Below are 26,245 nucleotides of genomic sequence, written 5' to 3'. Positions count from 1 at the left end.
CTCCTGATTTCACTGCCTCTCCTCTGACTTAATTTTGAGATTTTTCCTTTCTACCTCCTTTTTTTGCTTCCTCTTTCAAAACTATTTCTTTGGACAAGTGAGCAATATACTGTACAGATCCCCCAGGACAACATGTGCCAAACAGTTCAGCTGCAGCTCATCCAAGACAGGGATTTATCGAGGAGAAATGTTGCATCCTGGCTCTTTGCAGAAGAAAAGGAAAGGGAACCATGCAGTTCCCAGAACTCTCCGCCCGCTGGTGACTGTTGCTATTCCCTTCTCCCAAAAGATACAGCAAGTTACAGAATCAGTTATAGCTTGAAGGCAAATTAATCTGAATTTGTTTTACAAATAAGGTTAAAGAAAACATTTTAAAGCAGATACAAACCATGTCGCTAGCAAACTATTCTGAATCATCAAAAGGTCAGCATCTCTTTGGGCTCACAGCAGGCAGTACGCCAGAAACACGGCACACGGCTTTGCTTTTCATGTGTGTGCATGATTTGATTTTAATGGAACACACTGCAAAGGACATGTTGAAATGATTTTTATTGCTTCTATCTCCTATGAAAACATCTCTGTTGGATTAACAGTACTGTGCCAAAGTGCACACAACACTGGTAGGTGCTGACAGACATGCTGAGCCAACAGAGATTGTTTAGCCATTTCCATGACCTGGCTCTCAAACATGGTCTCCCTGCCTCAAAGAACCATGCACGTTTTAGTACCTGTTTCCTTTCTTCCCCTTCACCTGAGAGAGAAAGTCCACAGGTTTCTGGTGACCCAAAAGTTATGATTTCCACCTCCCTGCACCTTTCTGGTGATCTCTCTCCCAATACACACACACTGTTTTAGATCCTTTCTCCACCAAACTAAGAATTGCTGTCTATCCTTTCCTTTGAAAATGGGGCAGAGGAAAATCTGACTATCAGACAGAGAGAAAGAAAAGAACAAAAACCTTCATAACATCTCACTGTCAGGCAAAAGGGGCTGCCTAGCCTTTGTTTTTGGTTAGTATCTGTAAATATAAAAATGAGTCATTTCTTTTGTAGTCCCTGCAGAAGGTTCTTTAAGCTAAGTACACTCAAAACCCCCAGCAAAAACAACATCCCCGCCCCAGCCTTTTCATATTGCAAGTGTCCTGTGCTAGTTAAAGGAGATCGATTCAAGAAGCAGCAGATCCCTGGGATCTTCTGAGACCCTGAACTATTATGCTTTTGAATATATACCCATTTTGTTAATTTGTCGTAAGTCCACATTATCTGGATGAAGAGACCCAATGGCCTAAGCAAAGCTAAATCCTCAAACCAGAAGCACGTTCTGTTTCCAAGACCACCTTGCAGACAAGCTCTCTAACCGCAGGAGGCTGAAGCACCTGCCGCTCCTCCTGCAGAACGTGGCTTCTTTAGTCCAAATAGGAAAAGATCCTCATATCTCCTGTTCCCCACAGGTTCTCATTTTAGTCACCTTGACTCCCTACACAACCCTGCCAGAGAGGCCACTGTATGACAAAGTGGTTTTGCAAAAGCAGCTGGGTGCAGAGCATGTTCTGGTAAACCAGGCAGCCATGGCATACTGCTGTCACTGGCTCTCCTCTCCTGGTGTCTAGTGCAAACCTTCTCACTATGTAATTAGCGCTTAGTATAACAAGTCCTGACTCCTGGGTGCTACAGGTATGAATTGGGATACTAAAAATACTAAGTCATGACTCCTTAGCAGCCTGTCTTTTCTTAATCTCCTGCCGGAACTATTTTATTTGGAGAGGTGAGTAAAGCTGTTAGGCTGCTGCTGAGAGGTCCTAGTGTCCCTCTTCAGATTCACATGGGATGCCTATATACAGCCTTTGTATTTACATACAAAGTTTGCCGCAACCCTGCAGACACTCAACATGCCAAGACTGGACAAGATTGTAATTCAAAGCAACCACAAGCAGTCAAACCCAGCCCAGCTCCACTATGCTGTTCTGAGCCATGTTACCACAAAGGCTACAGGCACCAGGCCTATAAATAGCACTCACATACTGCCCCTGCACAGCAGCCACTACAGACCAGCATAGCTTAGAAGAAGACGATACACTAATTCTGTTCTTCTATCAGTATCCTAAATGGATGCAAGATTGAACAAGCACAAGATTTTTAAGTGTGGATGCTACGGTGGTTTGCTCCATGCCCTGTGTCTCCTCGGCTTTGCCCAGCAGCCTGCTCCAGATAGGAGCTGCTGCAGGACGGAAAGGGGGGTGGGAGAGTGGGTGAAGGCAGCCCCTGTTCCCCCAGCTGGTGGAGGCTGGGCTTGCTCTGCCACCAAGGGACAGCAGAGATTCAGGTGCCCAATGTGAAATTGGTGCTCTCTGGAGGAAAAAGCATGCTGGGGTTGCACTAGGGTCTCCCTGACAGGGGAAGAGGAAGACATGGGACCTCGATGCTGCAGCAGGACATGCGGGACCGGAGCCCTGCACCAGGTCCAGAGGGGCCAGATCAGCTGCAAGGGAGAGCAAACTCCCAAATCTCCCTCTCCATGGTTCTTCACACCTGGCTGACTCCTCTGCTGAAAGGTTCAACAACATCCTCTTGGTACTTAGAAGGACACTTTTCTTTCAGTGTTACCAGCAGAGCGGAGCGATCACTCTTATCAGTTACAAATGCAGAACTCTTGCACACATGCAACAGGACAGAGACCACCACTGTGGGCCTGTGTAATACTAAAATGAGAACCTGTGGAGAACAGGAGATACGTGGATCTTTTCCTATGTGGACTAAACTGTAGGTCCATGCTACTGCTTCGAGCCCTGTTTCCAGCACTGCCCGATGCAGACATAGAGGGGATGGGCTGTATGTGACAACCACAGTCATGCCTGGAGTAATTCCAGCAAAAGAACAAAGATTCAAAGGAGACGTGATTTTATTCCAGAGTTTCCAGCACATTCTGTATTTAACAAGCCCAGTGACATGGCATAAATTGCAAGTTCCTCTCCCTCTTTTTTTTTAACCTGTATGACGGGACTTTCATAGTTGTTTGGTTTTTTTTTTTTTTCTTTAAATCAAAACACTGGAAGCATTAATTAAAAGTAATTGTTGATGCTATCATCCTAAATGCTTACTGTGTTTCTTATCTGGCCAGCTCATGCCTTAGATTCCAAGAATAAATCACAAAGACAGCAGATACCACATATCACCACAAAAAATGAGTTTAGCCTGGGAGAACAAATTAAGAAAAGATACAATCTAAAGCCCAGATCTCCCTCTGGAAATGATGTCTTGGTCTCACCCCTGTTCATAGATGCTCTTTGCCTTGCGAGGCTCATAGTAAAGCAGTAGCAGAGCAAAGCTCTTGCCTGTTAAACGTTCTGGTGAACTTGCCCCACAGCAGGGGCAACACAAACTACCTGTGCAGGGCTGGAAGCAGCAGTACCCTGCCCCATCCCTGCACACTGCTTTGCCACACAGCTGGAGTACACCAGCACCACAGTGGCAGCACAGGGGAAAGAGTAGAAGCACAGCTCTTACTCTGCACCCTGGGGAAGAGGAGGGGTCCAGCAGCCACAGGAGGGCCAGGCTAACGTGACCTGATCCGCAGTGGGAGCAGAGAGCACAGTGGGTACCAGGCACCCCAAGTGCTTTGCAGAGAGGCCTGACAATGTGCCTCACTTCCCTGGCTGTGTTGCTCCCTCCCTGGGGCTATAGCCCAAATGCCAGGGCAGAGCCCAACTGCAGGGAAACAATCACAGCCTTCCTGCAAAGCACCCATCTCTGCTGTCAAATAAGCACGCTGAGAGCAAATTAAAAAAAAAGCCAACTTTGTTGACAGAAATGCCAAAGGCTTCTCCTTCCCCACCATCCTTCTGTCACCATCTACAGCTCCTGCACATGATTCAGGGATCCTTCACCAGCTTTACTTTTCCTGGGCTTTAATCGGCCATCGCAGCTTCTTCAGCCAAGATCTGAGGCAGGCTTGAATGAGTCACAACTAATATCAGACTGATTAACGCTTACATGTCAACTGCAGCTTCCAGCTGAACATATACAGCTGTAGGTAAAGTTGAGGACGGAGATAAACACTGGGTTCTCCATAACAAAACTCAACACAGATATTTTAGGATTAGTTAGGTATCAAACACCTAGACAAGCAGTGGAAAGAGAAAGTTAAAATTCCCCTAATATTAAATACTAAGAGGAAAAGTGTTCCCAAGGCTCTTGGCAACCAGTGTTACCTGTGGCAGGCAGTGTTATCTCCAATGAGTACTCTGCAATCTTGCAATTTGTCTTCTGACAATTTTTAAATGCAAGAACCATTCTACTATTTTGCTCCCGACTATTCTGGTACCAATAATCTGGTGAAATTGCCATATGCAGGGGTGATGCAAATTGCCCGACAGGAAAGGGATGCAGTTTCACCAGGGGTTGCATTACCTTTTTCTCTAACAAACTTTCTTCCAGGTTATCCCTCACTGCCCTGGATGCCCCATAGCCCTTGAAGGAAATGCTTTCTCTCTCTAGCAGCAGGCAGGTCTTCTGCAACTGGGGAAGTCTCAGTATCCTTTGTATCAACAACTGCAATGCTTCCCAGAGAAGAGAGCTGCTTTGCAGGAAGCAACGTGGCAGCTCTGTACCTCAGAGGCACTAACTGCCCAAACTCATGTTATTCCCGAGACTTACATTTTCTCCTTAGTATCAGCAGCGAGCATTTTGGGGCACTGGATCTGCTGTTAGCAAGACACTCCTCACCTCCCATTATATGCACTGGCTGCTTCTGCACAAGCTTTGATGTGTCAAAGCAGCAAAGGCAAATGGCTCTGGCTCCCACAGGCACAGTTGCTGTGGCTGGGCCGAGCAAAGGAAACTTTTTGGAAATAAAGATGCTGAACCAGGTGTGATGTAGATGTGGTAAAAGTGGGCTAGAGAGAGAAGGGAAGGAGGAGGCTGCAGCATTGTGGGAGCACTTGCCTGCCCAGCAGCCTGCCATCACCACCTTTGGTATTTGATCCCTTCCAAACCCAGCAGAATCCTTTAGCAAGCAGTGGGAATAAGCGTCACCAGACTGACCAAGCAGAAGGTAAACTATTTCATCACCACAAGACCAGCTCCAGCTACCTAATTAATTTTGCAAGACATTAAATAAAAAGAAATTCCTGGAAAACTTCCCTTAAGTACCTTCCTAGGAAGAGTATAAGAGGAAGCTACAGTCTCCAGTTCAGTGACAAAAGCCACCCAAGGAGCATTTCAGTGACATGACACCAAGGCTAAACAAGAGCATAAGCCACTTTGTGAATCTAGGATCAGTCTTAGCTGCTCAGCTTACCAGCTGCCCTACATGGCTTCTATACGTCGAGCCAAACATTCGGATTACGAACAGGGTCGACCTGCTGGATAGTCTCCAGAGTTATGTGTGTATGTGTAAGCCCTAGGAATAACTACAGTTCTTATCTACCATCAGGTGTGTTTTGCACTATGTCAAGATACAGAACAGGTGAGACAGCAGTAACTGGCCGTTCAAACCGCTCGTAGGAGCTGCCATGGTGCTGAGGCCTATTACTGCTCCTACTGCTGCTGAGAGCAAAACACTTCACCCACTAGGTGAGGGGTGAGGGCTTCTGAACGCTCAAGCACTGTCAGAATCTGCTCAAGCCTTGTGCATAACCCGCCCTCACAAGCAGCTGCCAAAAGCTTTCTGTCACCGACACCTGTGACCCCAAAGCCAAAATTTGGTCCCTCATCTGCCATTTGAATACCAAGGTATGCTTTCACATCTTGTTAATTTTGTCACTTGTCCTTTCCAATAATCAATCTTTTTTTCCACCTTATGCTGTAAAGTTCTGATTCCAGCTGTAACTAAGGCCACAGGTAAAGTTTAGAGGGGAGAGAAAACAGATTTTTTGGAAAGCCAGTGTTGTGTGCAGAGGCTTGGATGTTTTTTTTTGAAATGGTAACTTCAGAAAACAACATATACTGGGTAGTTCCAGTGGCTGTTTATCACAATGTCTAGCTAATAGAGTTAATAGCCTAGTCTGAGATTTTTAATAATTCAAACCTCTTCACCTATATAAGGGATTCGCAGAGAAATGCAGAGAGCTGCCCCACACCCAGCAGGAGACTCTCCACTCCCAGGGACAAGGCTGTCCCATGCCTCAGATGTACAGAAAGGAGCTCAGCAAGTACAAATTTCATTGCTTTGTGTGCTAAAGTGACGTGGTTTTGTACAACACTAATGTATTACACACGATCACATAAATAGCTGGTACAGAGTACATCATTCATGATGACAGAGACAACATCAGCATCCAGCCTTTCTCAGCATCAGCTCAGACTCCAGGAGCCATAAACATTCAGGTCTGAGAGGACTGAAGTAACTTCAATCATTAGTGCCAGCAAACACACTGCCCTCATGAAAGTGGTATGTAAATTGCAGATTACCTAACACACAAAATGAAGGATCTTGCTGAATTTCAAGGGCTTGGATATTTTGTACAGTCTCCGGCACAAATGCAAGCAGTGTCATTAAGAACAGTGCACTGTGGCTTCCTTTCCAGTTTATCTTCCACCAGGATTCGGTCTTCTTCAGTGCCATCAAGTAGAGGGTTGCTCCATTGAGGTGCCAGTGCCCAAGTCTGGAAGTGCTGTGACGCACAGGGCTGCCAATAAAACATCATTGAGGTGAACAGGCCTGGAGCGAGCACGCTGCTTTGCTGCCCTTCCCTCCTAACGGGTCTACAAGAGTGCTCCTTGAGTTGCTTCCCTGCTGTGCACGGCTACTACTGGCCACTGAGAGCCAAGTGGCCTGCGAGCAGTGTCCTGTGCTGTTCTGCCAGCCATTTTAATACCCATAGCAAATAAGCACTGAAATATAATAAAGGAAACGGGATAAAAGCCAACAAAACACTCCTTCCACACTGCTGCAGCATTTATTCAGCCCGAATTCCTGATGCACTATCGATCAACCACTTTGGCTAATTGGGCATTACTCACGCCACCGCACAGCACAACGTTCCCAATGGCAGAGCAATGGAGGCATTACGGGGTTCCGCTTTTTACAGCAGGTGTTTACATGTAGTAGGTCCTTGTGTAAGGGCTTGATATAGGATGACTGTCCCTCTGCAAACAAAGCAGCAGCACTTTGGGCTTCTCCAGGGCTGAGAAGTGCTACGTATAGGCACAGTATTGTCATTGTTAGGAATTGAGGCTGATTAGTGCCACGGGGAGCGGTTACGATTAAGCAGGTTGGCTCCGTTACCTCTTTCCCTTTCTCTGGTTTAACGGTGATCCAAACCACAAGGCACAGGTGATGACAGGAGGAGAGTGAGGGGAGCAGGGTGGGGAAGGAGGTGATGATTAAAAAACAAAGGAGGGATACTCTGAGACACACAGTTACCGTAACAGCAGACAAGCAGACCAGAGGCAGACAACAACAAGCTGACCTGCTGATTTGTCGCCCAGTCCTGGAAACCCCCATGCACCACACCACTACCGGCAGTCCTCCTTCAGTGAAATGCCAAAAGAAACATCAGTACCACGTTGACGATGATGAGGAAGAGCAGGATGACAAAGACCACTACCCGCTGAGTCTCCGGGTTCATGTTGCAGCGGAGGAAAGTGTGAAGTGCACTCCATTTGTGCCTGCTTCGGTCAGGGACCTTTGCCATGGCTTCAGCCCCCAGAAAAAAAAAAGATTAAAAAGCAGCAGGCTTCTTAAGTGACCGCTGTAACAGCCCACAGTGGGGGCACGGAGGGGGGCAGAGGGCCGTGAACAAAAGCCGTTTTGCAGCTCTCAGAAGCAGAAGTCTAAATGGCTCGACACAGCCATTGCTGGTCCCGCACAGCACGTGTGCCAAAACGCCCCCTCCCCACCCCCTTATCTCAGGGGATGCTCATCAGCACATCCGCGGGTTTCCACATCTTCTTTGCCAAAGGAACCGTCGCCATCGCTTTAGCAGAAGGAAGACATTGAATCCGTTCTTGCAGAAAGCCCAAGCCGGAGCACTGCAATCCGGGCTGTGATATTGGCTTTCCAGAGAGCGGCTCAGCTATTTGCTGGGCGCCGTCTCCAGGATACATGCAGGCCTTAGCAACGCAGCCAGCCCAGCCCGATGTGGGGTGTGCAGGGGAGGCTTTTAAGGAGGGTCAGGAGTGGATTAGGCGGCTGCTTTTTTAAATCCTTCCACCCGCACTAAGAGCGTGCCAGCAATAGAGACAAGTCCTGCCAGCAGGCAAATCCTGCTGCTCCGGATGGGGCTGGGGGAAGCTGGCTGTGCGGCAATGCAAGGGCACGGCGAGGGCACGATGGCTTCCCACATGCCCGAGTGTGCAACAAGCTGCTGGGTGTCTGCGAGGAGGATGGGGAGATGCAGCCTTGGGCTGGGGGTCTGGGAGAAGCAGCTCCCGTCCGAGCCTGCTGTCCACTTCCAAGCAGGGTCCTGGAGCCAGAGTGTCCAAAGGACTTGGCTACCTCTGCCAATGCCTCTGCAGGACCGAGGTACGCCAAAACCAAATCTCCGCAACCAGAAAACCTCTGGTCAGCTCTGCAGAGCCCTAAACGTGCTTTTAGGAACTTAACATTTTGCTGCTGGACTGTGAAATTCACCGAGCACCCAGCTTCCCCGGGGTATGCTCACAGCTGCTGCAGCCTGAGCATAGCTCCCAGCAGTGTCTGACCAGGACCAGGATGAAAGGGCACCACTCCTCCTTGGAAAGGCCAGGGATGGTTCTTGGAGAGCACCCATCACAGACAGTCTCTTTGACTACAGGTGCAGCCTTTTTCTCTCCTCTAGCCAGCAAAGTGGAGCCCACCTTTTGCTCAACAGCTGGCAGTAACAGCACTGCTCAGGAAAGGAAGAAGAGGACATCATGAATGATTATTCATGCCCTTCACTGACAGGAGGCAATTCCACACCTTCCAGTTCTCATGTGCTCCCCCTATACACACCTTCTCACGAAACAGAAATATGAATCCAGCCCCTGGAGCTAGGGCTGGATGACACAGTCGCTAGTGCGTGGAGCTGGGCGCAACAAGGACAACTGCACTTCACCTGAGAGCTTCAAACATGGAAAAAAAAATATATATCCCCAACGTGAATGCGTGTGTATATATACATATATACACACACACAGATACTCTCCTAGGAGCAGGAACCAGAAGTCATGGCTCCCTCCCCTTAAACATACTAACTGCTAAACACCTACAGTAGCAACCATCTCTGGGAAGGGCAATGATGGAGCAGCCACATGATGCAGGTGTGAACAGAACACACTCAGCTGCTCTCACGCTTGAGACAAAGCATAGCAAAATGAAAAAAGCTGTCTTTTTTCAGGTGTTAGCACATCAATGCCCATAACGTTTCTTGAAGATCTGTACAGCTCTATATATATCCTGGAACACAGCAGGTGAGAGATTTAAAAGGGAAAAGGTTTAAGAGTTATGGTCTCGCTGGGTACTTTTCTTTCATTTTGTGTTTTCCCAAATTGTGCCAACCTCTGCAGGGGTTATATAGAAAGCACTAAGCAGTCAAACAACTTCCACTGTCTCCTTATGTTTCTGTAATGTTTTTTAGGTGTTATAAAATGAAGTCAAGAATTATTTCAGTTTGCTGGTTTCTGAACTTAAAGACCTTGTAAATCTCCTTGCATCTAGCCTAAATGTAGAACAAAGGGAATAATGCATAGGACAAGGGCTTGTTCTCTCAATGCAGCTTCAAGACCTGATAAGCAGAACTTCACACATGAAGCAAACTACTGGGATCCGCAGGCTGCCCAAGCTCCCACATGTTTTTGGGGCTTTGGCCTGCATTCGCTTAATGGCTTTGAAAAACTAATTCTCCCCGCCATATGCACCAGAGTGTAATACTTAGATCCCTAAGCTTGCAGACTTCAATTTAACAAAACTTCTTCAAGTCTACAGTTGACTCACACGATTGCGTTATTCAGTTCCTGAGGATTTTGCAAATCTTGTCTGGTTTTGAAGTCTTTTCATGAATTGATTGAGTATGGGCATAAGCCACCAAACAGTATTAGGAAGGGATGTGGACCTTCAGGAGAAGGTAATCATGGTGAATAAGAAGCACGATCACACATACTCCTTTGAAACCTCCACAGCAACTACCATCTTCTCTAGTCACTATTACACTGAAAAGAAACAGGTAAACTCCAGTGACCCACACCAGGACACACACTGGTAAGTCATGCTGGCAGAGGAATACTGTTGGTGCCACAGGATACCGGGCAATTTCTAAAATCCACGATGACGTAATTCTCCCATAACCTCCTGAAATCTTTGCCACTCATGAACATGCTCAAGCATTCGAAGTTGAAGCACAAAAAGTTTGAATAAATATCTATAAAGACATCTTAAAGGTGAGATCACCTTGCAGAAGCAGCTGAGGGGAAACTGATAGCAAGATGAAGATGCAGAAAAAGCAGCTGCAAAATTGCAGGGAGGGTGCATTTTCACCTGCGTTGGAGCTGTCTCTAAGAAACATCTTAAACCACAGCTACGTCCCTTTGCTTTTCTGATGTACAGACCTAAGTACCCTCCTGCACTACATTGCCTGGACACATATAACATATTTACCTTGCATACATCTTGGAGCATTACACAATTAATGTTAAGTTGCAGCCACACCTCTGACCCCACGGTAAATAAGTGAGAACGAGTAGGAACTGGTCTCGAACAAGGACAAAAACTGCAGAGTTACTCTAGCTGTGACCTGGTTTTTGTTTTCACCCCCAGGCAGTGAATCCCCTCACAGAGTCTGTGCATGGGGCAGTTACTTCCATGGTAACTCAAACTGCTGGGGGCAGGGGGGGAGGGGGAGGCTCCCACTACTGCTGCATACGGCTAAACACCATGTGGCGTTTTTCTAAGACAGAAATGAAGCCTCATTCTTATTTCTCACTGATCAGACATGCTTCTGTGGTAGGTGGCAAGAGATGAAACAGCTGAAGGTTTTACCCTGTGGCTTGTAGTAGGGCGAGACTTTGTATAACTATCAGTGAGGAAGCATATTTCAAGTATTGCACAATATTTGTAGGAATCTGATTTGCAATTGTAATAATTTACTTGCAATCGTTTCTCTAAGAGCCATCCTCAGCCAGGACTGCACCCAGGGAATAACACTGTCACTCAGATAGTGCAAGTGGCGAGTGCGGCGCAGCCTCGCAGGCCTGATCACACACGGAGTTGTGCTGCAGTCAGTGACCAAGCCTTCAGAGAGTACATTATTCAAGAATCCCCAGTCTAATATTAGATAAAGCAAACAATACTAATTATTGTCCAGCCCTTGTCACCTTGCTTATACATGCAATGGGGCCTAAGCTTTGGAGGGCTGTTTTAGGTGCCAGCTTTTAGAGGCCAGGAGCGCACAGACAAACCCACTTTCTGCCAAGCGAAAAGAGCGTTTCAGTATTGTAGCAGCTGAACTGGGAGCCGAAAGGCACATGCACATCAACGTGAAAAATCAACAACTGCAATAAGCAGCACAGGTGCTTCAGTAGAACAGGCAAAGAACTAACTAGGGAGACAAGCAGTGACGTTATACCCAGTGCACTGGGACAGCAAAGTGCATGTGCCCCAGAGCAAGGTTGGGGGGGGGTGTGCAGCCCCACAGAGGGGACCAGCCCCACAGAGGGGACCAGCCTCACCAGCAGCACCTTTCCCTTCTCTCACAAAAGAGCAGGCTTGGAAAGCAAGGCTCCGAGCAGTAAGCTAGATAGCACGCTAATGCACATTTCCAGGACTTCCTACACTTGTCTTAGCACAAACAGGCACGTGCTTGCTACAAGGCACACAAGACAATTCAACTCCTCTTAAAGCCAAGGATGCACTGGTATTGTAGTACAAATAAACTGTGCTCTCAAAATCATTAGACAAAAAAAAGGAACACCCCCACTGGGTCATTTATCAACACCTTCTCTCCAACAAGGTAAAAAATGTGTCAAAGCATTAACAAGTAAGAAAGACAGAAGTGCTAGGATTGAGCCTGGATTAGGCCCATCTGATACACAGACACATACTTTTTGACCCAGCTGCACTACCTGTCTCCCTGCTCCAGGCACAGAGCTTGGAGAGAGCAGCCAGGCAGCTCCATGGGGTGTTTGCCTGCTCTGTTCAGCAGAGCTTTGCATATCATGCAAACACAACACCGAGCATGCAAACACTGACTACTTTACAAGTTTTCCTAAGATGTTCCTAAATAGGCTATCTCCTGAGGTAGCATTACTCTCTCTTTTTAGACCAGTGAAGACACAGACAGACTTCCCTACCCATCCAGTTGGCATCACTGCCTGTTTGGATGCTGTGTATACAGAACTACAGAAGAGAACATGTTCAGTACCCGAGGAAATCAACAATTCAACAGCCAAAGTAACAAATTTCACCTAGATCCATATGACCGGGTTTTTCCCCCCCCTTTAAGCTTCCTTTGAAATAAAAATCACCAAATTATTACTGCCCTTTTTGTAACTCAGAGCTGTCGAAGAGCTTCTTGGAGAAGAAGCTCCTATTTATTTATTTAATTGGGTGATGAAAATACTTCCACCTCATAACACTGGGGTAATCAAACTATTTCAAATGCATCTTTCCAAAAACAATCCAGGTTCTGAGTTGGTGTTCAATAGACAAATTTCTACTCAGTTCAGCAACTGAAAGCAAGGGCTGAGAATGAAATTGGGAGGGGCAAGCACTGCTACCTGCAATCAATCCATCGAAAACTAAGTTTCCTTAATGCCAAATAACCTATCACATATTGTCCAGAATCCAAACAAAGCAAGTACCAAACCCTGTTAGGCACTGAATTAACCCTCAGTAACAACTGTAGCCAACATCTCCCAAAAGCATGTCATTCACTACTGAGCCACGGACAGAAAACATCAGAACAAGTACAGCTTCTTAAACTGCAACTGATCGTGTATTTCTAAAATGGAAAACAACCTGTCAAAGGCCCACAGTTTGTTCTGAATTTTACAGTATTTTACACTGTGATACTAGAGCACAGTTACCCCCACTGCATGTTTCCTTAGCTAGCACTGCATGGTTTAAGCCCACACAGCTTTTACAGCTAGCACTTCCCTGGCCAGTGTAATCATGCAATACTGCCAAAACGTTACAAGTTGTTCTCTTCCTTGACTACTAAGATTTACGAGATAATCATCAATGGGAAGAAAATTGGCATGACAGTTTCTTTGTGTGGTGCACAGATTAAGGCATGGCCCCACTGGTACGGTACAAGAAAAACAGCCATTTAGATGGACCGCCCCTGACAACAATTAAAAAAAAAAAAAAAAGACGGTCTGCTTAGCAACCAGTCTTTTGCTTTCACACTCTACTAAAGCTAGAAAATCTTTCAAGTCCCCCTAAAGCAAGTTTTATTTTCAAGAACAGTAACTATTAACATGTTGGAAGCAGCTGGGGATTATTGCCATGGCCTAGAGCTCCCGTGTCAGAAGAACCGCGTTGCTGCTGTGAGCCATGTACCAACACAACACATCCCACGCGCTTGTGTGAGCTGAGGCAACGGAGCTTCCAGCATCGTACACAGAAGATGACACGTTTCCAGGGTGGGTTTGACTAGTGCTGGGCATGCATTTGGTTTGACTGAAGGTACAAAAATTCTCTCTCAATACTGGATGACAGATAGCAGGCAAGGGATACAGACAGGAATGGTCTGGGAAAAAAAACAAAGCATGTTATGATAGATGTTGTGGAGCAAGGAACAAGTAGAGAGAAGCAAAGACAGGCTCGCACGGTCCATGCAGCAGCCTAGGAAAACGGATCTTGTCAATACAAGATTGGACACAGGCAGAACAAAGGCTGCTCTATTAATGGTGCTCTGAAATAAAGATAGGCTGAATAGTATATATGGCAAGACAGAGGGACAGGAAAGGAAATGCCACATCTTGGAGACCTGGCAAGATTAACAGCTTCAATGCAATAGCTAGAAAGGGGTCAAAACAGAAGATGACACTCCTATTACAGAGCTGAGGAACAGACAGGATGGCAATGACATCCTTAGTGAATGAGGGAGGAGCTGTTCAGGAGGTCCTAGAAATTATTCTAATGCTTTTTTTTTTTTAGCTATCCTGTTTTTGAACTGAAAATTTGACAGCCATGGATAACACAGAAAGACAAGGAATGGTCTTCATTCGGGCATTATGTGGGCCGGAACAGAGAAATAAGGGAGAAACAGAGGCAGATAAATACTCTGAGAAAAGTCAGGGAAAGGAAAGAAAGAGCAGGCACAAGCAGAGTTGTGGGACCTGAGGCAGCTGAGGTCAGAAGAAGATACAATGAAGCCAGTGAAAACAGGTAAAGTGGGTGAGGAAAAGGGAATGAATAACCATGCAAGGTGAATGACAAGATCTATGTGGTAACTAACATGGGGTAGAGCAAGATGTACAATGTACAGAGCTGACCCCCCCCCCCCCCATCAGAACACTAAAACATAATTCCTGTTAAGAGTCCTTAAGAGAGGTGGCTGTCAGGGCAGGGGGGAACAAGGGCAAGCTTTATCTCTTGGTTGTTTCTAGACCATAAGACTCCTTTCGTTCTGACTATACAGGAGTTTTCAAAAAAGCCATGTAGCTTTAGGCTGTCTGGCATAGTCTGTTGAGCCCACACATTATAAAATGTGAGTACAGGGTTCCTTTAGCTGTCATCTTAAACAAAAAATGCCTTTGGTTGCAAAGCAGTGTTATGACACTTCTCTGACTGTTCAGCCTCCTCACCTCTTACAGAATATACCAGTCTTGCACATGTAGAAAACAAGAAAACTGCTCACAAGTAACAGCTTTGTAAAGTTCTTCCAAGCTGGCATGTAATAATGTTAATTTGAGAATCCTCCTTCATTGTCCTCTGATGGAATTAAAGGAGCCATAGGAGGGCTGGGAGAACAACAAGTTCCATGGAGTACAAGCAAGAGAAAGCTATGAGAGGGTAAAAGACATACATAAGCTGTGCATAATAGGCTTATTTTTTGTCCTATGCAACAGAAAAGCAGGGTAGAACTTTTACATGGTCAAGCAGCCTTCTGAGGCCACCTTTTCCTGACACCCCTGTTATAGCCAACAGGCAGGAAAAAATGCAGCAGAACACCACACCCTTGAAGAACGAGTCTTGATGGGCTCTTCTCCAAGAGCCTGCGCCATTGACCAAGAAATCAGTAACAACCTAAGATAAGATACAGGTCAGAAGCAAACTTGGTAAGTGACTGTCAAGGTGATCAGCAAGGCAAGGATGGGAAATTGGTAACCGCAACAGTAAATGAACAAGGTGTCCCCCTGCTTTACTAGCAAAGCATCCATTAGGGACAGAGGAAGGTGAAAAAGCAGGACATTCGGTCCATGTTGGATAGCTCAAGTGGCCTGCTTCCTTTTCACAAAACCCACAGACAGGAAGACTCGCCAGTGGCAAGTCAGTGGAATAGCCAGAAGCGGGAACTTCTCTAAAGATTATAAAGCCAGCTGGAAGTAGGATTGAAACAAATAACCCCCATCACACCTTTCTAGGCCACTGGCCCCAACAACTGCACCTGTCCCTCAACCCAAAACTTCAAGAAGCAAGCTGCACTTTACATTCAACTGCTGTAAAGCAGCACAGCTCTGCTCCTGTCCTCTGAGGCCCTGATTACACTCCGCAACTCCGTGCAGATCTGCCGGACAAGTATGTGCCACGCGGAGGTGTGCCAGGCAGTCCCACGCTGCTAGGGACAAAGGGACAAAGGCTGTTCTGTTCGCCCGCCCATGCAGTGCGCGTGTGCTCCAGCGTGGGAGTAGTGGGGTTAATGCAAGTAACATTTCCTCACTTTGCTGCAAGGAGCAGGCGTAGGACTGACCGGCACCCAACGGCTCTCCCAGGGCACGAGCAAGGGCTGGCCCCATGCACCCCGGAGGGAGGGGGAGTCTTTCCATGAGCCTCAGGAAAAGCTGGGTTGGCGCTTCAGCAACTTGGTTGTTCTTGCTATTCTTTCTTTCCGCTACAGCTCCCACAGTTTTGCTGCTTTTATCAGAGTGGCGATATAAAACTGCAAGGAATACACCAAGGCCTTCACTGCATTAAAGCGTGGCTGGACTTGCTAACCCTGCCACCAGTTTTCTGGGTGTAGGACAAGGGGCCCTGGTCACAGCCTAGGGCTGAAGCTGACCGGGAAGATCTTTTGAGGGATTAACAGTGCTCTCTGAAGGGCCAGAAGAGTCAGGATGGATTTTATTTTTCCACCACAAGGTTGAAATGTCTTCTGGGGATTAGGAAAAAAAAAAAGAAAACTTTTCAGAGAGGAGCTGCTCTCAATCAGGATTTGGAGAGAGAAGAACAAATCAAAAAAATGTTCTGATATCAAAACCATGCGGAGAGGAACCCAAGGCACAAGTATGGTATAAAACCAGATATGTTCACTCCTCTGTCTCTATGCAAACACTTAAACCTGTAGTCTCTATGCAAACACTTAAACCTGTAGTAACCTCTGCACTAACCTTTACCCAACATTCCTACTCTTGTCACATTCCTTCTTTATCCCCTTGTCTCAGCAAATCTTTGTACTTCAATACCCACTTTGTTATTGTGCTGTTATCCATCACAGGTGTTTCTTGAACTAACAAAATGGGGCATGTACAACCCCAAAACTACTTTTTAAATCAAGACATATGCAGAGTGAGTTGTAACAGCAAGATTCTGCAAAACACACTTGTCTGCATGCTGTCAGGCTACCATTTCAAGCAGGAATAACTGAAGTTTATGCTATACTTCTAAAGACCAATCTATTGATGGGGTGAAAATATTGCAGTGCTTCTAATGCTCTTCCTCCCACCGAACAGCCGTGGAGAGTTAGGTTCCAAACCAAGGATCCCTGAAAGCCCAGCAAGGAGATCCCAAGGACCCAAGGATAGCTAGTGAGATACATCATGGATGGGGGCAAGTTCCTCCTCTGCATCAGACAGAGGGTAGGTTTGAAAGCAAGGCTCCCACTGCACACACGAATGGTGAAATCACTCATCTTCACCTGCTCACGGGTTATCCTTGGCTGTCACTGCACAGGCCTGATGAAGCATGTCTACTCTGCAGGCAGGTCCTGCAGGCAACATTGGCTGAAGGGTGACAGGTGAAAAAGCCTGCGTTAGGTGCACACGCGAGCCCTCAGCAGGCAGGGACCATCAGGAGCACAGAGGGGGACTGCCTGCCTGCCACACTAACTCAGGTGCAGCAAAGCAAGGATTTTAAGATCTCAGTGGCACCTTGATAGATGGTCCTCATGTGCTACAAGTGGCAGGCAGGAAGCCAAGGCCTTCTGCAAACCCAACCCTTAGCCCTACAATATACAACACCACTGGTACGGATTAAAAGAGCTCTTTTAACAGGTTGCCAAAGCACTGGAAGTTGGTTGCAACCTTCACCATAAAGAGACAACCACCTCTTGTGATAGCATCAGTAGACAGGCCATGTTTTCTTTAGGTGGTGGGGAGCAGGTGACATTTTTAGGAAGCCACAGATGCACTGGATAAAATACATGCAGACTTCAAAATGGCTTGGCACAAGTAACTTCAGGAGTTAAAATATTGTTGGATCATTTTTTTTCCAAAAGGGAAAACTATTTGTGGGGCCAAGCCTCTCTCTACACCCCAGTAACTGGGAACACATTTAATTCCAGCAAACAACAGACATTATTGAGTCCCCTAATACTCACAAACTATCATTAACAAGCATTAATAGAAACTTTTTTACAATTTAACGGCTGGCAGGACTGGTGTAAGAACTCCAAAACCATCATGCTGTCTCCAGTTATTTCCTTTGAGTGATGTATTTAGGTCTGGTTTACAGCCACAGATGAAAATTTCAGCAGTACTTTCCCCTCTTTAAACATGTTGGTATGTGTGTGGGGACACATCTGTGGTCCAGAAAGAGGTGAGACACAGATGCTACCTCTCCTGTTCTGCTTCTTCAGCTTGGCTCCCGGAAGGAGGAGTTAGGTCCATTCAAGACCAACTCCATAAATTCAATCATTCCCTTATGCACCTGCAGGCCCCCTTCCACTGTAACACCTCAGCATTTTTATTTAGGAGTTAAAATTGTGACAGACTTCCAATGTGCTGTTCTTGCCCCAAGAACTACGCTAAGCCTGGGGTTGGGTTTGTTGTTGTTTTTTTTTTTTTTTGTTTGTTTTTTTGTTCCTAATGTGTATTAGATTCATAGGGCTATTTAGAAAAAGCATGGGTCTAGCAGAAAAATGATACATTTTTTAGAAATACTCTGTGTGGATTTAACTTCTGCTGGTGGTCTGTTTGTATGCTAGAGACTGTAGCATGGCATAGGAGCTACCTACCTACACTTTGCACCTGTGTATGTGTGTGAACAAGCACTTGGATTGCTAAGAGCTCACTGCATGACTGCAAGTATGAAAGTTTACCCCATTCCTCCCAGCTCTCCAAAAAAACCCCAGCATTCACTTGCAAGATAGTCCTTCGTCAGATGAGGATAATCCCCAGCGCTGAGCGAGCTCCGCTGGCTTCCATCACCCTCTCTTCGTCTTCAGCCTGCTGGGGGAGGTTCCCTTGCTCAGGGGATGACCAAATCCTAACGCTGACAAGAGCACAAGAAAGCGCCTCGGAGCAGCAACAGCTGCCCATGGTAGAAAGTAGAAATATGGCTCTGGCAACCCCTGGGACCACTTAGCTCCTGATCCTTATGTTTGATGAGACATAATTGCTATCAAGTATTTGAATATACTGATTTGCTTTAAATCCATTGAAAAAGCCCTCTGAAATGACCTTAGAAGTTTGCAGACCTGAGAACTGTAAAAACTAAATCCATCAGGCAGTAAACGAAGTTACAATTCTGACTCCATACTCTATTCGCACCGGATTCCTATACAAAATTATGCAAGCACTTGGGACCAAAAACCAGGATTCAGTAAAGATTTATGTCCATTGGGGAACATTATTTCTTGTCCTTGACAGCACTGAGCTTTATACAGTATTCTGCAAATAAATCACAATTGCTGCTTCTGGACCACAGTTGTCAACCTTCGTTGCAGAAATACGTAAGACACAAAGGCAGGAATTAAGCCCTCTGGATAAAAAAAAAAGAATGAAAAAAAAAAAAGTAAGGGGAGGTATGGTGGGGGTGTATTTGTTAACTGCTTTCTATTTGGCTTTAGTATCAGTTGGGAGAGCAATATACTCACATTAAGATATAAAAGTGGTAATAAATCTCCTTTCCCAGATGACACAGGAACGTTATATATTGCTTCCATATGATCAATAATTCTAGTTCTGTTTTCAGTCTGGGAATCTGTCGTGACCATAGCTTTTTCAACCTATTCTGTACTTTTTTAAAAAAGGGGGATGATAACATTTTATGGCACTATTTTAAATTTTTCTGTCTTTTGAAATCTGTCCTCATGTAATACAAAAGAGATTTCCATTAATTGGAACATAGATAATGTGAAAAATGCTATGAAGGTTTTTATTCACACTTAACAAAAAACTAAAATATGTTCTGATCTCATCTGCATTAACATTTTATGAGGTTTGGGTTTTGTGGTTGTTTTTTGGTTGGGTTTTTTTTTTTTTTTGGGGGGGGGGGGAGTTGCTTTGTTGTTGTTTAAAAAAACCACACCAACTAAATGAAAAAAACACAAACCAGTGTACATATAAAAAACCACAAACCAGTGTACATATGCCTGTCTTATTTAAATTTGGCTGTGCTTGGAGGAGCACTGGGTGAGCCTAGAACAACTTCCCAGTGAGTGATCAAAGAGTTTAGCACAATAATCATGCTTTAGAGACTCAAGAGCCTCAGTTGTACCCTGCTCAGCAGGACAAAACGAGGACTGCCACAGTATCTGTCGCTTTTGGTACGTGGCAGATGTATCGTTTGTGCCACTTCCTGAGCATTCCTCTGTATGAATTACTTTGTTAAATCAGAAACGTTTATGCTGGAACCAATTAGCTTAATTGCATGTTGTCAACAAGCACTGGTTAGCGCACAAACATCTGTAACATACTACAGGATTGTAACTTTAAAATGTAAGGCAATGGTGTTACATCTTAAGATAAAATCCTGGCCTGTTGAAGCCAACGAGTTGTGCAGTTCCCCAGGAACAAGACTTCGCATACCAAATTCCGAACTTATCAGAGATATAAGAGGTAAGGAAAAAACAGGGAGTCTTGCTGTTATTTTGCAAACTTGTAGTGCTTGGCTTTCACAAGCCAGGGACAGCACTGTTCACCTGGGGCTGCATGGGGCTAAATGCCCCACATGTTGAACTGCAACAGCGCTTCTTCTGGCGCAGAGCGCCACACAGACCCCCCTGCACAGCAGGACAGAACAAACCCTTTGCACGCATCAGGTATTTCCACAGTCAGGCCTACCTAACCCTACTCACACTTGATAAGCAGTATAGCTCTCCTCGTTATCACCACGATCACTCGAGAGCTGGCCAGGCAGGCTTTTTATATACATAATCCCTCAGGTCCTCAACTTCAGTCTAACATATAACACATTTCATGATGCTTGAATCTATGTCTGCCCTATACGTAAGACAGAACCACAATGCATTGGCCATATAGATTTTTCTCTTGCCGCATTTTACCTAATTATACTGTGGAAGCAAAAAGATACAAGGATAGGGTCTTTATCTGGAACAAACACAAAGTAAACTCCACCAAGTACAATCTAAACACAAAAATCTCTTTTCATGAGCATCAAGAATGTCAAACAGATGCCCCAAGAAAATTGCTTCCCCCGCCTCTTTCTCATCCCAAACCCTTATTATTACTTTTTGATTGATTTTTCTTGGCTATTACACAGTCTCATGCTGATCTTCTTAGGTGGGCTCTATACAGCCTTCCCAGCTTTCTTTGATCCCTCTAGTCTTCTTGCCAATAAATTATTCTAGTTCTGTGAAAGGTTTCTTTCTTATTTCATAACCATTTTCTCTTGATCCAAAATGAGCTAAAACTCAGTGGTCGGGTGGTTTGTTTTTTAACGCAACACTTTGTCTGCCAAATGCCTTAAAAATATATTTCAACCTTCTCTGTTTATTTGAAAGCTGCTTCTTCCAAGAAGGCTAAGAATAGTGCAGTTACCATAGTTTCCTTATCCATGACCAATAAAAGACAATTTAGAATACAATAAAACAAAGAGAAGACTACTCACAAAACGCTACTAAATGATTGGACATTGCTATCTTCCCCCCCCCCCCATCACTCCTAGCTCTACTATAGAAAACACGCAAGATGAATCTACACCCAGCCTTTGGTCCAGCAGGGAAGATGAAGAGAAGCCTGTCCGTCTGCCAGTTATTTGAGATATTTCAATTCCAACACTTAAGATGTCTGTTCATGCAGAATCCCTCCCTCACAGATTTAGTATTTCACCTCAAGAGATTTTGTATTTTACTGTAGTCTTTTGTTCCAGGAAGTGGTTGTGCAGAAAAGCACTTTGCTAAGGCTCAGTGAAGCTAAGTGATGGATTAATTACCCGTAGGAACCAGTTGACAAAGTAAATAATGTACTGCCTGTTCTTACAGCTTTGTTGGCCCCTGAACAGGCAAGCTTCTAGGGAACAAGCCAAAAATAATCTTTTCTCTTCCAGTCAACTGGCCAACAAAACCCCGCATACCCTTCAAAGACTAATCAAATTACACCTGCTTTGGGCACATCCATTTGCTTTCCTGATTAGGAGTTAAATGATGGAATTTTACTCTAATAAAATGAACTTGTAAGAAAAAAAGAACAATTGCTCTCAATAATAATGGATGATGAAAGAGAAAGCCCGCAAGATGACTGATGGATATACAGACCCACTAGCAAGTTAATTTTTTCCCCTGACTTCAAAGATTTGTAAAGACGCACTTTAAAAAAATAAAATATTTAGCCTTTTCCTTTAAAAAAAAAAAGGAAAGAAAAATCCAGAGGATGTTCTGTTTGATGAGACACTAAGAAGACTTACCAGGGCAAGCACCTGCATGGGAGAGAAGCAAAATCCTCCTCGCACACTCCCAGTGGGAATGACTCCTGTGGTGCCTGGGACACTCACAACACACCAAGTAAATGCAGAAGAACACAACTCAAGATTTTCTGGTGTTCTACCGGCATTTGCTTACCAGTGACAACAGCCCAAAAGAGCTGAGGTTAAATCAAAAAGCTCTGGCCATAGTCTGACAACTCCCAGACATAACCAGTAGGGGAAGAAAATATAGCAAGTCTCTTCCTTACCCCAGGCACACAGGGCTGTGTAATCAGGGATTCTGGGCTCTAGGAGCAGGAAAACTGCTAGAAGCGCATTTGCTGCTGTTGTTTTTGAAGAAAAGCTGTTATCCTCACTGTGCAGCTTTCTGGAGCTTTTGCAGACCCCAGAAGCACCACTGCTGTATAGATCAAACACACAGGCACAGACCCTCAGTCAACAGTTTCAGTTACAGCTTGGCCACAAGGAAACATACTACATCTTTTATCCTTGCCTTCTCATCTTGTGAAGGTCATGTAAAGGTAACAGTGTAGGGAAGAAAGAAAGAAGGTGTAAGAGTGCAAGAGATCACTCACATGGTGAACACGCTCCACTCTTCTAATGAAAAAGCTTATTAGTTCACCCCAACAAAAAAGCATTGTGCATGTAACAGGATGCCAGTTCTAACACATTAGACAAAGCCACTGTATTTTTGCAAAAAAACCACCCAACATCTTAAATCCTGTTAATATGTTGCTCATCACATCAGTTAAACTAAGTAGTACAATTTTAAATTGCTGATCTCAAGTTAATCAGTGTCAGCACTATAAAATAAAATAGCTAAAAGTGCTGACTAAAAAGGCATCTCTCATCCTGAATTTACTGGGGAACAGGAAGAAGCAGTGAAAACCAAGGCTACATTGAGCTTAGAACCCTTCCACCTACCTATGAAGAGGTACGCACACCAGTTGCTTTTGGTGTTTGTTTGGGGTTTTTTTTGTGTGTTTTTTCCCCCTCAGCATTTCCTTTATGCCCTCAGTACACCACATTTCAAGTCTCACACCAGCCCTGACCAGGCTGCTCATTCATAGTATTAAACTTCCCATCCAAAAACACCTAAGAGGAGAGTTACCTGTGGCTCTGCATTACCTTACATCATTGTCCTCTGCTGTTAGGGACAGCACCCTGATGGAAGGCCCAGACTCCGTCATTACCCAGTTGTAAGTGGTACCCACAGCAAATTTGAAGCCCCATGCCCTTTACCGTTATCAGTTCAGTTGTTGAGCTCTCTTATGGTTCACAAGATCCTTCCTTATCCTGCCTGTCAGAAACCAGCCAGTGCAATACCTCATTGATGGCAAGCTGCTCTCCACCTCCCCCAGGGTGGCCGTAGCGGTGGTTCGAGCTCCGAAAGTCCTCATAGAGGTCTTCCTCACTTCCCACGTCGTCTGTTAGAGCTGTCTTGTCCAGTGCCCCATCAGCAATCACTGCAACAACAAAAAAAAGGACAAATTGCTATAGACCACAAGATCCTTAGCAACACTGCATTGATCATACGAGCCTGGCTGGGGTGAGGGAGGCTATAAAAAAAAAAAGACAAGGAAACTAGATAAGCAATTTCAAGGCACAATTCCGGCCTCGTTCATGCCCATTTTTCAGAGAATTTTTCTCCATTTGAGTTTTGTTATGATAAATGATTGTGTCGTTTTCTAGACTGGGAAGTATGATTTTAAAATGTTCAACAACTGCTGTATGTTGCAAAGAAAAGATGAAGAATAAGAAAATAGGCTTGGAGAAAAGGGGCAGGGCAAAGACGACACAAACAATGACTTCATTATGACATTGCTGCGTTGATAGGAAACTTAACTAGGGAACAAGCTCATGTCTGCCAGTTCATACCTTGATAACTACTATTTATCAAACCCTATCAGGCCAAGGAAACTCTCAGCCCTTGGGAAAAGCATTCCCCTTCCTTACTGTCCACATGTTTATTTAATTTGAGAACCCTTTTTGTGGCTTAGAAGGGTGTTTGCTACAGAAGTATCCAGTTTTACCACAGGAGGGCCATTCTGCTCATCACAGCCCTGAACAAGCTGCAGCTAACAGAGGATTATCAGTCTGTAGCTAGAACAAACACTGAAGTCTCAAAGTAAAAGCATAAGCCTGAGAGAATTAAAAATTTGGCATTTATACTCCTTACACAGAAGAAAACTGCACTTCATCTGTTTCATAGGCAGGAACCTTTCCCTAAGGTCTCCTCAAGGCATTAGCAAATACCCTTCAGTGGCAGGTTGACCTGTACAGGCTACTGAGCATAAACTTTCTGTTCTCAAAATCTGTGAAAAATGTCAATGGTTAAAGAAAACATTTGCTGACATATTCATCTGGATTAGCACCTGCTAGGACAACAGTGTCCATGATGAAGAAGGGGGCTTCACAAAGATTTCTGTTGCATGAAATAGCTAACATGACCACAATGCAGAGAACAGCTGATTTAACTAGTAATTTTAGTTTAATAGATGTGACACAGCTGCAGTAGTAGAACTGAACCAAGTGGAAAGAAAGATACTGCTATCAACACCCCTGGTGACAGTCTGAGCTGTCCAACTTACACGTGATGTCATGCTCAAAATTTTTGCCAAAGAGGTGGAAAAAAAGCCACCTTTGAGCTTGATCTTATACAGCTTGGATAGGAAAAGCACTGGAGCCTGGGGACACATAAGCCTGTTCTTGAGTCCCCATTTCACTCCATAATGCAAATGCATCTTACAAATGTAACTGTGTCAGCAGGCCAAGAAAAGCACCTAAGGGTTTGTTAGCTTATTATTACCTGAAACCAAAGCTTCCCAGTAACACAAAATAAAGTGCTGTCAGAGGTTACAGCAAGACCTGCAAAGATTGTCCACATCAATATTTTCACGACACAATGTTTTGTTAAGGGCACGTCACCATCACTTGATTACTTCCAATAACATGGTGAGGTGTAAATTCAGTGTAGCAGCTATCAGTTCAGTGCAGTGACTTGACATCAAAACGACTGGAATATGAGCTATTTTTTAACAAAATACTTGATTGTTTACGCTTTCAATTCAATAAATACAGATAACATACTAAAGACTTATTCATTGTCTAAATCAGCTCCATGCAATGTTAATGGTGGTTCAGGACATGGAGGTGCATATGATGTTATGATAAAAGCAGAATATTCTGTGGAAGTGTGTAACTTTCATTCAGCTTTGCTTGATTTTTGTGAAACATCACTTATTCTTTCAGCTTTGCTCTGACACGTAATATCATTATACAGAAATTCTCTACCAAATACATGCCAGTAGTATAGATTGCATATAAAGCAGTTCTGGGGCCAAGACCTGTCCCATTAATATAAAACTCAAAGCCATCTGGAATGCCACTGATTATAGTTTTATGCAGAATTACCATAGTTTGCACTTTTTTTTTTTTTATTTTTTTAAAAAAGCATTAAAGTATCACTTTTTGCTCATACACTGTCTGAAAAACATTTGTCTGACAGCGACAAACAGCTTTCAGTGAATTAGTACAGCAACAGAAACAAACTAGAAACATTTTTCAAGCACAAACAAAAATAAATCATTTATAAGAAGGGATTTTGTAGTCACTTAATTCCAAACTTTCTTTGTATCCCTCTGATCTCATTCTTTCCCCTTATTTTCTGCATGGCTTCATAGCTCTTGCCTTATGCATCTTCTGCTATTTTCACTGCTAAGAGTAATTTTCAGCTTGAAAAAATGTTCATTGACATCTTTAAAGCTTTTGCTTTTTCCCCTCACATTTTGCTATTTGTTCTCTGATCTCTGCTTAGATGAAAAAGCAAAAGCTCCAGGGAGATATTTATCTGTATTACTTAAAATGCTCTATACCTCTGCTAAGTGCCTTGAAAGCTGTGTTTTCTTTTACTAGAGATCTGTTTTTCTTCCCTGATCTTACCAAGCTCATCAATTTTCTGCAGTCTCAAAACCTGCTACTGCATTTTGGATTAGTTTTCCTGGCAGAAAAGTCCTCATGGGCATATTTCACAAAAAAAAATGCAGTTCATAGTCATATGGAAGTTTTCAATTCTTGATGAAGAACAGCCCAAGATAGCCATTACATGTTTTCCCAAACTAACTAATGTTCCAGGGAAGAATAAGACCAATGAAAAATAAGAATTTGCTCTAAAGCAGCTTACATGGGAGACACGATTACAACTAACTAAATAAAACAGTAGTCTGGAACTGTGACCCAATGCACTAGAAATCCATCAAGGAAGTAGGAGAATGAAGGCTTTTAATGTAGGTACTGACCCAAC

At 44.4% G+C, this 26,245-nt stretch overlaps 1 protein-coding gene across 4 annotated transcripts in view; it reads right to left on the bottom strand.

Moving 5' to 3' along the window:
- The window catches only part of ARHGEF4 (Rho guanine nucleotide exchange factor 4), a 231,792-nt gene that overhangs the window by 22,875 nt on the left and 182,672 nt on the right, over nt 1-26,245 (bottom strand). For all 4 annotated transcript variants that reach the window (XM_080409688.1, XM_080409690.1, XM_080409689.1 and 1 more), the window contains one exon: nt 23,269-23,408. In XM_080409688.1, the coding sequence (XP_080265814.1) occupies nt 23,269-23,408 (140 nt within the window). The remainder of the gene's footprint in view (nt 1-23,268; nt 23,409-26,245) is intronic.

Source organism: Falco punctatus (assembly GCF_963210335.1).
Source record: "Falco punctatus genome assembly, chromosome: 13".
Classification (NCBI taxonomy): domain Eukaryota; kingdom Metazoa; phylum Chordata; class Aves; order Falconiformes; family Falconidae; genus Falco; species Falco punctatus.
This window is presented reverse-complemented; position numbering and strand designations above follow the sequence as displayed.